The sequence below is a fragment of the Cololabis saira genome, chromosome 2 (genome assembly GCF_033807715.1).
Source record: "Cololabis saira isolate AMF1-May2022 chromosome 2, fColSai1.1, whole genome shotgun sequence".
In the NCBI taxonomy this organism is placed as follows: Eukaryota; Metazoa; Chordata; class Actinopteri; order Beloniformes; family Belonidae; genus Cololabis; species Cololabis saira.
Window position 1 is genome coordinate 2149994 of NC_084588.1, and position 13784 is coordinate 2163777.

Below are 13784 nucleotides of genomic sequence, written 5' to 3' on the forward strand. Positions count from 1 at the left end.
TGGTGTTTCAAATCCAGCGTATATAACATTCTTAGATACTTAAAACACAAAATGTAGAACTCTGGAATGAAAATGAACATATATATTACATTATTTGTCAAGTATTACATTATCAGTTTTGGAAAAAAAAGTGTAATACATTCCAAATAATGTAATAAGGTATTACATTAACGGTAAAATGTTATTACAATATCAGTCAGGATATTTTATGTTATGTTAAGTTATTACATTATTGGATTTTATTACATTATCAAATGAGTTTAGTGCAAATTTTATTACATTTACAGGCGTTATTACATTTTCAGGAAATAATGACATTATAAGGTGATACAGACTGAAAATGAACATATATATTACATTATTTGTCAAGTATTACATTATCGGTTTTGGAAAAAAAAAAAAAAAAAACACCTGAAAATGTAATAAATTCCCAATAAGGTATTACATTATCGGTAAAAAATGTTATTACAATATCTAGATATTTTATTACATTATTGGTGAAGTTATTACATTATTGGATTTTATTACATTTTCGATTGAGTTAAGTGTAAATTTTATTACATTTTCAGGCGTTATTACATTTTCAGGAAATTATTACATTATAGGAAATTATTACATTATAGGAAATTATTACATTATAGGGTGCTACAGTCCTTCACTCAACTTGTGATTTAACTTGAAAAACACATTTAACAATAGAGATGTTTGCCATTGCACTTTCTCCAAAACCCTAACATCCCAACACGTACATGAGAACGTCATGACTCTTTGCGGCTGCATGCTCCTGAAATAGTGTCATTTTCTATCAAACAGATTTGTGATATGTGGTAGGGGTCATGTCCTCCTGGTCCTCTCAGAGTAGGACCAGTATTAAATTGCTTTTTGTCCGCTGCTGAATACAACACAAGGTCCTGTGTTTTTTCTCCCCTTGGGTCCTTTTTTATTTTTGATTCAGCTTTATTTTTATTTTATTTTTTTATCAGTTTGATTCTGCTCTATTCATATTACACCAAATCATGATGAATGTCATCTCAAGGCACTTCAACAACTCAATTTAGTTCAAATCATTCCAAATTAGTCCATTTAATACAGTAACTATCATTATTGCCTTACTATGGAAACTACAACAAAAAAAAGGCCAAACTAATACAAAAAAAAATTGAAATTACGAGAATAAAGTCATAATGTTGCGAGAATAAAGTCGTAATAGAATAAAGTCGTGATATTACGAGAATAAAGTCGTAATATTATGAGAATAAAATCTTAACATTACAAGAATAAAGTTGTAACGTAAAGTTGTAAACGTCTAAAAATAAAGTCGTAAATTACGTTATACCCGAGTTGACGACCATGCTCATTACTGTAAGTGCAATAAACCTTCGCAAGTAAAAAGCCAATACTTTATTAATACACCAGCATAAACATGTAGAAAGCGATATTTTAATCCGCTCTGTGGCAGTCTATCTATATTTGCAACAAAGCTGATGATCTCCAATAAGGCCACCAGAATGTGCCAGTATTGTTTTGTTTCTATAGACTAGACAGTGAGATCCTGAAGGGCAGACACTACAGCTAGTGAAATAAAGTGATTTTGCAGTAAAATAAAAGCAAAAAATCAATGAATGTTTGAAATTATTTATTTCATTTCTTTATTCAGTGGGCACAGGCTATTCAATGTTTGGGATCTATGTTAGCAGTGTTAAAGCAGAAAGACATAGGAACTGTATAACTAATATGCACACCTCAGTATTTGTTAATTTATCGCAAGTCATATTGTCATCACAATATTGAACAATGTTATCGCACATCGCAGATTTTAGATAGAGATGTTGGATTGTGTGATTGAATTAAACTGAAATTAAGTTTGACGTTAAGTGGCTTGTTACAGTGTGGATCATCTTGTATAAAGCAGTCTGTAGCCTAATGATTTGTATTTATCTTTTTTCTTTGAAGGAGAGTGGTGCTGCTGCTATTGCTAATGAGGCAATTAATGGCAGTGTGAGTGAGGGGGTCGCAGAGAGGCATGGACGCAGATGCACAGAGTGGGATGGGGAGGAACATCTTGTGGATTTTTTGTTGTCACAGCCATTCCACAGTTTGGATTACGCAGCAAAGGGGAGGATCAAGACTGCTGGACGACCAACTCCACAGATCACCATGATCAACAGTCAACAGAAAGATTCCAAGCTGAATACGGTCTGGTATGAGCGATATTCTTGGCTAACAGGCAGTCCCACGACTAACCGATTGTATTGTTGGCCATGCCTTCTGATGGGGAACTCTAAAGCTCACTTTAACACTTGGTCTGCTCAAGGATTCTGTGAGATTAAGAATTTGGATAGGGCTACAAAAAGGCATGACAAGTCTTTTGATCACATTGGCGCAAATAGTAGGCTGAAGCTTTTTGGTCAGGTGCCCATCAACGAGCTGATTGACGAGGGAGCGCGTTTGCAGAGAGCAAACTACAATGTAAAAGTCAGAAGAAACAGAGATGCGCTAATCCGTCTCATTGATGCAACATCGTATCTTGGAATGCAAGAGCAATCCTTCAGAGGGCACGACGAGAGGCAGGAGTCGGCTAACAAGGGCAACTACAGGGAGTTGGTGGACTTGATAGCATGCTATGACACCATATTAGCGGAGCATATTGAGAATTCTAGTGTGTTTTCTGGCCTGTCTAAAACAATTCAAAATGATTTGATATCAGCAATTGCATCGACAATTAAAAGTGAGATCAACAGAGAGGTGGATGCAGCTCCCTTTTTTGCATGGCAGATTGATGAAACAACTGATGTGAGCTGTCACTCTCAGTTGTCTGTTATTGTCCGTTACATAGATGATAATGGCAAAATTCAGGAGCGCTTTTTGGGCTTTTTTGACGTGTCCAGTGGACGGGATGCCCAGTCCATTTTTGAGTTACTGCAGTCAGAGATGTCTGATCTGAACTTTGTGGAGAAGCTCATTGCACAAACTTATGATGGCGCTGCCGTTATGGCATCAGATCTTAACGGCTTACAAGCTAGGGTGCGAGCGGTTGCCCCCAGTGCAGTCTTTGTGCATTGCTATGCACATCGCCTTAATCTCGTCCTCAGCCAAGGATTGAAAAGCATCCCCAAGGCCAAGATTTTCTTTGCTACTCTTGGTGGGTTCAGCTCTTATTTTTGCAAATCAACCAAAGGAGTAATGATGCTGGAAGAATCTGGATGTTCCAAAGTGCTAAGAAGTGCACCCACACGTTGGAACTTCACCTCTCGTATTGTCAACACAGTGGCTCTAAACAGAGACAGCCTAATAGACACATTCACTCGCATAATCAATCACCCCTCAATGGATGATGAGTCTATAAGAACAGCAGATGGGCTGAAGACAAAATTAGAAGACTTTGAATTCATGTTTTTGCTTTTTACATGTGAGCAGATTTTCTCCCAGACAGATGTTGTGTTTGACGTGCTGCAGACAAAAGCAATGCATGTTTCATTTTGTAAAAGGAGCGTTGAGAGTCTCATGGACACTATGGACGAGCTGAAGTCAGAGGAGGCATTTGAGAGGATTTTCAGTAGAGCAGCAGATGTTACAGACGATCCGGAGCTCATGCACAGAAGAAAACGAAGACAAGGTAATGAGGATCCCAGACAATTTTATAGGAAACTGTTTGACTCCATCCATGCAAGTGTTAAAAGTCAGATTGGTCAGCGGTATCAAAACCTTGAATGTTTAAGATTCATGGAGCTTCTGGATTTTGACAAATTACCGTTCTACAAAATTGACTTTCCCTTTGCTGCATTCACAAGTCTGACAGATAACTATGGTCATTTCTTTGACCTGGCAAAACTGAAGTCAGAGTTGCAGGTGTTTTACAGTGACAAGGAGATCCAAGGTGGCAGCATTAAGCTTTGTGATTCGTTACAGTCGATGAAAGCCAGTGGACTGAGCGATGCAATGCCTGAGTTATACAGACTTATGTCTCTGATTGCCACAATCGGGGTTACGTCTGCTGGGGTTGAGAGGAGTTTCTCTTGTCTGAAAAGACTGAAAAGTTACACGAGGAACACAATGGGACAAGAGCGATTGAGGAACTTGGCAATCCTTGCAATTGAGAGGAACATTCTAAAATCTCTCAGAAAGAATCCTCACTGGTATGAGAAGACCATAGACATCTTTGCCGCACAGACTTCTAGAAGAATGGACTTCACTTTTAAGTAAATTTGTCACTCTGCCTATCTGTCATGGTCCTGATGACAACAGCCACTCTGACCAACCTGAATTGCCCCTCGGGGATGAATAAAGTTTCTCTGAATCTGTTTCGGCCACTTGTCTCACCACTGTTCTTTACAATGATTTCTGAAATCCACCAAAATAAAACTTTACCCCATCACATGAACACCATATTACAACATATTACACTCATCCCAAAACCAAACAAAGATCATACCGGCTGCTCCAATTACAGACCCATATCATTAATCAATACAGACATACAAATCCATGCCTGGCTCTGTGGGGCCATGACGGGGCCCTGGGTGGTGGTCGGGGGCAGGTGTGGGAGAACCCCATCTCTCTCACTCTCAAAAAAAGGGGGGGGGACAAACAAATACATAAATAAATAATTAAATAAAATAAATGAATAATTTTAAATGGTAAAGCTCCCAGCCCTCAGGGTCTGGGAGTTGCCCAGAGTAGGAGAAGCACAGGAGGTTGATCAACGGGCCGGCAGCCTCCTCTGGGTCGCTCCAAGATGCGATCCCTCCTGAGGGTTCCCAAGCGGCCATCTTGTTTCTCTAAATCTGAGATAAATCAAAGCCAAACTCCTTTAATCTAAAATAAAGCAAAGTATCGTTCAACTTCTAAATATCCGACACACAACAACAACAAAGAGCGTTTTCATCTTTTAATATCTTCCAGCAAAAGTAGACAAACAGAAGAGTGTTTGTAGTGAAGTCAGCGGTTAAACAATAAATAAAACCAACTCAGAACAGAGCTGTGGAATGATAAAACAAGGAAGAAGAACATCTGGTTCCGTTCCGTCCTCGTCTTCTTGAACAACAAACAACTTTAGAACTTTTATCTTCATTTAACAAGGACTTTCATTTCATTTAACCAGAAAGAGAGAGGATGGGAGCGTCTCCAGCGGCTGCTTTTCAGGTGGAGAATTTCTGGATGACGATCATGATGTAGTCTTTATCTGTGGAGGACACGGAGACACGTTTATGAATACAAGAACACGTCATGTGATGGGACACCCTGGAGGAAGTGGACACTAGGGACACAACGGTTCTCGGTATAAAACCCAACCGTTCGGTTCTCCCTCCACGGTTCAATACGCCCTCGTGTGCCGCTGATTTTCGGTTTTGCCATTAATTTTGCATTAATGCTTTACAATCCACTGAGTGTGTTTGTGTGTTTGTGGGAGTTGAGGGACAGAAGTTTGAAGAAGCACTGGCTTCCTTCAAATCTCCGGTGTGGCTTCAATTCAGTTTGGCTGTTGAATACGACGATGATGGAGTGAAAACAGTTAACAGAACTTGTCTGTAAACGTGGCTTGAAACATGTCCCAATCGCAAAAGGAAACACGAGCAATATGAGCGTCAACACCCTGGTTTAACGCTTCCTGCACACAGGACAGTGGAGCGACTCCATAAGGAAACAACAACTGTCTATGGAGATGCTTTCACCACACCTGTAGAGACACTTCAGATAAACACTAGAAAATAACCTTCAGGTAAACACTAGGAAATAACCTTCAGATAAACACTAGAAAATAACCTTCAGGTAAACACTAGGAAATAACCTTCAGATAAACACTAGGAAATAACACTGCCGTGGTTCATTGCTAAAGATTTGCAGCTCTTTTCAGTGGTCGTAGATGTGGTTTTGGTCACCTAAAGCCTGAACTATGGGGCTCTCCGTAGGTTAGTGGATACGCTAGGCTCTCCGTAGCGGCTAGGCGGCTGCGCAGGAGGCTCGCCGTAGCGGCTTCGCTAGGCTCTCCGTAGCGGCTTCGCTAGGCTCTCCGTAGCTACGCCGTAGCGGCTACGCGGGAGTCTCTTTTCCAAGAGTGACCTGACCAAGAGGGCAGCAGAAACCCAATTTCATCTTAAGTTTGGATACAGGTTTTTCTATGTGTGGTTTAAAAGACAAGTTCTCATCAATGACAATTCCTAAGAACTTATTTGTTGTTGTACTTAGTAGTACGTTGTATGATTTGTCAAGATTAAGAAGCTGTTGACTTAAAAGAATTATAGTCATTTACAATTTGAAAAGTGACAAGCAAAATAAACAGATCATTTTGGAAAAAAAAAAGCTCTTTATGCACATAACACAAACCGAAACTGAACCGCGGGCTACCTGAACCGTTGCCCCCCTAGTGGCCACCCTGGAGGAAGTGGAAACCCTGGAGGAAGTGGAAACCCTGGAGGAAGTGGAAACCCTGGAGGAAGTGGAAACCCTGGAGGAAGTGGAAACCCTGGAGGAAGTGGAAACCCTGGAGGAAGTGGAAACCCTGGAAGAAGTGGAAACCCTGGAGGAAGTGGAAACCCTGGAGGAAGTGGAAACCCTGGAGGGAGTGGAAACCCTGGAGGGAGTGGAAACCCTGGAGGGAGTGGAAACCCTGAAGGAAGTGGAAACCCTGGAGGAAGTGGAAACCCTGGAGGAAGTGGAAACCCTGAAGGAAGTGGAAACTCTAAAGGAAGTGGACTCTCACCTGGAGCGACCATGATCTCGTTCTTCTTGGAGCGCAGGCGCAGGAAGGTGAGGTCGTTGGTGGGGTCCAGGTTCCCCACCGTGTTCCTGGCCGCGATCACCAGCTGCTGGATCAGCCCGGCGTACTGGACCGTGCTGGAGTTGTCCAGAGTGGTCCTGATGGGGACTCCTGGGGAAACACCAGTCACGTTACCGCCGTTTCAGTCCAGTTTAGAAGGTTCCTGAACATCACCAGTGGGCAGCTTGATCCAAACAGGACATTTAGCTCTGTTCTGTCTGGATTTAGGAGATGAAATAAAACAACGAAGACCTTCGGGCCAGGGCTGCAACGATTCGTCCACGTTGTCAACAAAAATCCATAATCAAAATTGTCAACAATGAATTCCATTGTCGACAATTGTCGCCAGACGTGTTTTTCCAACGGAGTGAGGCGTCTCACTTCAATACAATTGTTGCCGAGAGTCACGCAGCACAATAGCGTCTCTGTCGAGCGGTGGCGGGTAAAACAAAATGACAACTTCCTGTACAGCAGCTGCACGTGTTGAACGAAACGGACTCGCCTTGGTAAGATATTAAGCGTATTTTGGCTTTAAAAGAGAGCTTTAACGTAGGGCTGGGCGATATATCGAGGATAGCCGATGTATCTCGGCTTCTACTCTGTGCGATGTACAAAATGTCTCTATCGTGCATATTCGAGTATAAATTTTCAGGCATTTTGCATTTAGCCGCGGGCGTTAAATGACAGACTTTTCTCGCTCTCTCGTCTCGTCTCTCCTTCTCTGAGACATAAAACAAGCGCACCCTGTTACACATGTCAGTCACGTGCTGTCGTGTGTGCATTATCATTGGCCCCCGACCAGCTGCTGGTGTCAGCGCTGCTGTCCGGGACCGCCGCTCACTTCCCCGCTTTAACTTTACTTTAACTTTCCTAAACTCGGCCTGTTTGCGCCGTGAGCTCATCTGCGCGGTTGCTACGCGCGGCGGACTCTTTTCAAAGCTAACCGGTTTAGTAAAGACGGGAGGGATGTTTTCTCCTCGCACGACGCGAACGGCTCTGTGGAGAGCGCGACACGCGCAGCCGATCCTTTAGGCTGATTTATGGTCCCGCGTTACACCAACGCAGAGCATACAGCGTAAGTGCGCATCGACGCGTACTCTACGCCGTAGGTTCTGCGTTGATTTAACGCGGAACCATAATTCAGGCTTTTCTCTTTCAGAACTGACAAACGTCACCTAGTGTTGCTTAAATGTGGCCACATGAAATCAATCACTATCATTGAAACAAAATCAAACAAGACTATATGACGTCATATTTCTAACAATAAGTGAAAGTGATGCAAAGTAAAGGAGGAGAGGATGAAACATTGCATATAAAGGTGCTCTAAAGGCCCTCCTGCTCAGAGCAGCTCATCCTGGTAAAACCAGGTGAAACCTGGTCATCCAGGTAAAACCGGGACCAGAAGATGTTCTTAGCAGATGTTCTTTGACCGGGAATCAGAGAGATGCAACGTGCACTTTCTATTTTGAAATGACACTTTTTATGTTTGTGCCACTCACTGCTTAGTAACTGTTTAATAAATACAGTTTTGGTAAATTTGACTTATTCCCCCTTTTTGCATGAAAGTTTAAAATGATCATATATTAATGCAGTATGAACAAGAATGTTTTAATGTAGATATAGAATTATCATTGTGGTGTGATTGTAGCATCAAAGTGTTAATTCAAGGCTAAGGCAAAATATCGAGATATATATCGTGTATCGTGACCTGGCCTAAAAATATCGAGATATTAATAAAAGGCCATATCGCCCAGCCCTACTTTAACGTTATGCCTGACTGTGGATAACGTATAATGGCTTTATGTCTATACTGACTGAGCACTGTGCCTGTCCTTGGTTTTAGATTTAGGACATTTACTTTTTGTATGAACACCAGCAAAGTTGAATAAAATATTTATTTTTCATTGAAGTACCCATCTTTCTTGTGTTTATCATCATTTACCCTATTTGATAGAAGATATGTTTTATATATTGTTCGATGGTACAATATTTGACATTCAACTCCATAATATTGGGATGTGAATTGTTGTTATATTGGGTTTTGATAATCTGTTAAGCGAATCATGTACATGTATCTTTTCATATATTAATTCAGTTTAATTACTGAGTGTTTATTGTATTAGGAAATGGACCCAGTGTTGGTCCTGTTTTAATGGTTAATTTTGTGGCGAGCCAGCCAGGAGGATCATTTGGTTTATATACAAGATTTGGCAGACGCACTTTGCATTACCGTAACTCCTAGACCGTTTAAGATATCCAGAAAATTCAAAAAGTGCTGGAAAGCAGAGAACTAGATCTTTTCACTGATATACGAGTCATTACGGTAGTCTTCAGGACTTCCGCAGTACAAGAAAGCTTAAGAAAACTCAAATATCCTATCTCAAAAAATTAGAATATTCTGGGAATCTTAATCTTAACATGTAAGCCATAATCAGCAATATTAAAATAATAAAAAGCTTGCAATATTTCAGTTGATTTGTAAGTAATCCAGAATGTATGACTTTTTTTTTTTTTTTTTTTTTTGTAATTGCATTACAGAAAATAAAGGACTTTATCACAATATTCTAATTTTCTGAGACAGTCCTGTACTTAAAATTAAACAGCAAACCCTCCATAGTTTGTTTTAAAAAAGAAATACAAAATTATATAACATCCATCAGAAGAAAATCAGTCTATAAATGATTTATATGAAACCATGTCAAAGTCTCTTACTCTTTAAGTTACAATCTTGTGTTTTTTTAATACGCTTAAGCACTTTTGTTGAAATGTCAACCGCTATGATTATTTTATTTTTATTTTATTTAATCTTGGTTTTTTTTATCCTGTTTTTTTGTCCTGTTACCAATTACAAATACTGTTGTTAAGATGTATACAATACGACGGAGTATTAGGGCCAAACTAAAATTGGAAATTACGAGAATAATGTCGTAATATTACGAGAATAAAGTTGTAAAATTACGAGAATAAAGTCATAATGTTGCGAGAATAAAGTCATAATGTTGCGAGAATAAAGTCATAATGTTGCGAGAATAAAGTCGTAATGTTGCGAGAATAAAGTCATAATGTTTGCTTGAATAAAGTCGTAATGTTGCGAGAATAAAGTCGTAATGTTGCGAGAATAAAGTCGTAATGTTGCGAGAATAAAGTCGTAATGTTACGAGAATAAAGTCGTAATATTACGAGAATAAAGTTGTAATTTATGAGAATAAAGTCGTAATATGAGAATATAATAAACAGGAAGAGCAGTCTTCTCCCTGTGTTAAAATGAGGAATATTGAGCATCTTGTGAAGTTATTATATATATATATATATATATATATATTATTATATATTTATAATATATTTAATATTACGACTTTATTCTCGTAATATTATGACTTTATTCTCGTAATTTTACGACTTTATTCTCGTAATTTTATGACTTTATTCTCATATTATTATGACTTTATTCTCATATTATTTTGACTTTATTCTCGTAATTTTCATTTTTTTTGTCTTAGTCTGGCCCTAATACTCGTAATACAATGTATCTACACGTAGAAGACAAATGTATACATATTTGCTTATGTGTTGTGAGCTTGTAATGTTTGAGATGCAAGAAAATGTTTCCTCAAAGGAATTTTGTAAATTGAAATGTTAAATAAAGTAAAAAAAATAATTAAAAAAATAAGAACTTCCTGGATTCCCGAGACTCGGCATAAAATGCATAAATTAAAATAAGTAAATGTGGTATCGCAGCAGATCCTTTGTGTGCATTTGTTCCTGCAGTTATATTCCTTGTTCTTACAGTTAGTTATTTGGAGTTAACAACAGTAACACGTATGTTGCAGTACCTAATAGTCCCACCAGCAGGGGGCGTACTGAGTATGTTACAGAAAACGTTGTTAGAAGAAGAAGAAGAATCCTGTAAACAGATAAAGCCGTGTATGTTGAAAGCTGGTTCAGTAAACATCACAAACAGAGTTTCCTGTGACTTATTTTGGGAAGATACGACAGTAAATGAGTGTTTTACCATCCGAGTTGACGATGATCACGCCCTCCACTCCTTTCTGGCTCTCGATTCTCTTCAGAGTTTCCTCCACGTCAGATTCAGCCTGAAGCACAAACAGCAACCGTTATAAACTGACCACAAACACAACCTTTACAAACGGATACCAATTATAATAAACCACAAACACAACCTTTACAAACTGATCACAGTTTGGATAAAGCTCATGTTTATCAGGTTTAATACCATGTCGATGCAGCAGAAATCAGCAGAATCAGCAGCTGTTCTGGTTCTCTGGGCGGCGACGCTGGTGCGTTCAGGGACCGCTGGGTTTTCTTCTTCTTCTTCTTCTTTGGAGTTTTACACCAGCTTGCATCCAATTAGTTGCACTGCTGCCATCTCCTGGATCTTTCAAAAACTAACACTACATTCTCCTCATCAGCCCAGTATCATACAAAAATTAATTAATAAAATAAACTCCGCCTCCCCCTCCCACTCGATCCCACTTCCAAAAGACTTTCTTTCATGCCTATTTCTTGCAGCTCTGCCACTAGTTCAGTTCTTTCCCTATTGTACCTCCTGCAGCAGATCAGTACATGGCGCCAGTACTCGAAAAAAAACAATCAGGGGGGATGGTGGATTTGATCATATGGGGACAGATAATTTGTGCTGATTACAAATAATATAATATATTACAAATAATAGCAGTGACCAAAACACCTGCAGAAATACTGCAGGAATGACATAGCAGCAGTTAAATGCAGCCTTCTGTAAGCTTTAAATATCCACTGGGCTTACATCAAATACATCAAAACACAACAATAAAAAACACTTTTCTGAACTTATCAATATGACTCTGTCCTTCACAGGAAAAGTAACATGGATCACTGCAAAAACTCACAATCTTAACAAGAATATTTGTCTTATTTCTATTTAAAATGTCTACAGCCCAGAAACCAGCCCTTCCACTGTCTGGATCCCTAGAACCATCGGTAAATATCTGCACAATAGAATCCACTGTCTCACACAGATACTTTTCTACACAGCTTTTTACATTACAATCTTTATCCTTAATAGCAGACAACAAAACCAAGTCCACCCCTGGTTCTGGTTTAAGCCAAAAGGGAACACACATGCTCCGCAATCACACCTTTTCCTATGTAGTCCAGGGGCCAGAGAACAACATTTCACTTGTCAGTACCACTCAAGGTGACAAAACTGATGATGATTTTTGAAAATATCTATGTGTGTAGATGATATTCTGGTATGAAAACCTTCCTGATTGGCAGTTCTATCAGAGTTTGAGTCACATTATGTGATGATTCTGTACTTGGTTAACCTTCTTAACACTATCTTAAGTACACACAGAACTTGATAGCCCGACAATAATCAGATCTTGACATATTCCCATCAATAACGATGTTAATTTTGTTTACAATATTGTTATGTTCATAATGTTGTTTATAAAACTAAGCTGGTTCCTTATCTCATTGTTATGTCCTTTATGTCGTGTATTTGCAGATAAAGACCAGTTTGTGGCTGTTATAGTTTCATAGGAGCCTAATGATGCTCTTCTAGTTTAAGGCTCACAATGACCTGTAACAATGATATAGTAGGGGTATATTATACATTTCCTGAATCCTTATGGTCCTGTGATTATTCCAGTTTTTGTATTGTGTGTCTCTGTTGTTCCTAGATGACACAGGGATAAAAGATAGTATATCATTTAGGCAAAAATGGTGTAAAAATGTGTGTTGTTTATAGTTTAAAGAGCTGCAGTGACCTCTATGTTGGTCAGAAAGATTCACATCTTAGCTTGAATGAATGTTTAAAAGGTCCCCTTTAAAATGATACCAAAGACAATATTGTGCAACATTAACAGATTTCCTGTACATGAGTCTAAACCAGGATATGCAGCAGCATCTGAAATGTAATTTTCTGAACTTCATGATCTGATAACTCTGATCCAGCTGCCACTCAGGAAAAACACACGGGTGGAGCCGAGCCGAGCCGAGCCGCGCCGCGCCGAGCCGGGCAGAGCCGAAACTAGTGGAAAAGTGCCACTTGAGTGGTTCTGATATCTGGTCTGGAACATGGACTAACACCCAAGCCACCAACCCGATGCGCAACCTGTTCCAAAAAAGGCCTGTTGCTCTTCTTCCCTGCCACATGGCCTGGGAAAGAACTGAATCCAGCACTTCGGCCACTGCCATTTACTTTAGACAAAAACTGCAATCCCAACTTTGGCCTTAATGTCTTAGATTTCAATTCCCTAAATACTTCCTTCAAGGTCAAATGGTTCAAGACTTTCTTGTAAAATTCCAACTCGATTTGGAACTTTATTACTACCAATGTGTTTAATTTATCAGGACTAAATTTTCTGCTCAGATGTACAATATTTCCAAATTACCTGTGAAACTATCTAACTTTCACAGCCAACTTCTATTATCCTGGTCCATGATGGACAAACACAATTTCTCTCCCAACAAATATTTCACCCTTCCTTCCATCCTTCTTTTCTCCCTTCTTTCTTTCCTTCTTTTCTTTCTTCCTTCCTTCCTTCCTTCTTTCCTCCCTTCTTCCCTTCCTCCTTCCTTGACCTGAAGACAGCACAAGGGTTAAGGAGCTTTTCCTGCAACAGCTCCCTGACTATGTCCGTTTAGCCGTGACTAACTCTGTCAAGACAGATTTTCTCCAGTTGGCCAGGGAGGCAGACACATTTTTCTTAGCTGGGTAGAAGTGTTTTGCGGCGACGCCCACCTCCGTCCTGACTGCCACCATGGATGACTGTGTGCTCCAACCGCTCTCTGTCTCTGCCACTGCTGTGGCCAGCCGGGTAAAGCCATCAGGGATGTGTTTTTACCACGCCAAGTTCGGCAGCAAAGCCAAGAAATGCCTACCTCCATGCAGATTCTGTGCGTCGGGAAACGCACTGGCCGTCACTCGGTAGGAGCCGTGGGTGTCGGCCAACCTGCAGGCTTGCTGTATATCACAGACTCCATCTCCGGTTGCAAGTTCTTGTGCGACACAGGCGCTCAG

At 40.0% G+C, this 13784-nt stretch overlaps 1 protein-coding gene across 1 annotated transcript; it reads right to left on the reverse strand.

Moving 5' to 3' along the window:
* Positions 1-4874: 4874 nt before the first annotated feature.
* On the reverse strand, positions 4875-11084 carry LOC133457089 (dynein light chain roadblock-type 2-like). The gene is made up of 4 exons (XM_061735971.1): positions 10992-11084; positions 10770-10851; positions 6701-6868; positions 4875-5182 (listed from the first exon to the last, which is right to left on the reverse strand). The coding sequence occupies exons 1-4, from the start codon at positions 10992-10994 to the stop codon at positions 5139-5141; spliced, it is 297 nt and encodes a 98-aa protein (XP_061591955.1). The 5' UTR covers positions 10995-11084; the 3' UTR covers positions 4875-5138.
* Between the last annotated feature and the right edge of the window lie 2700 nt (positions 11085-13784).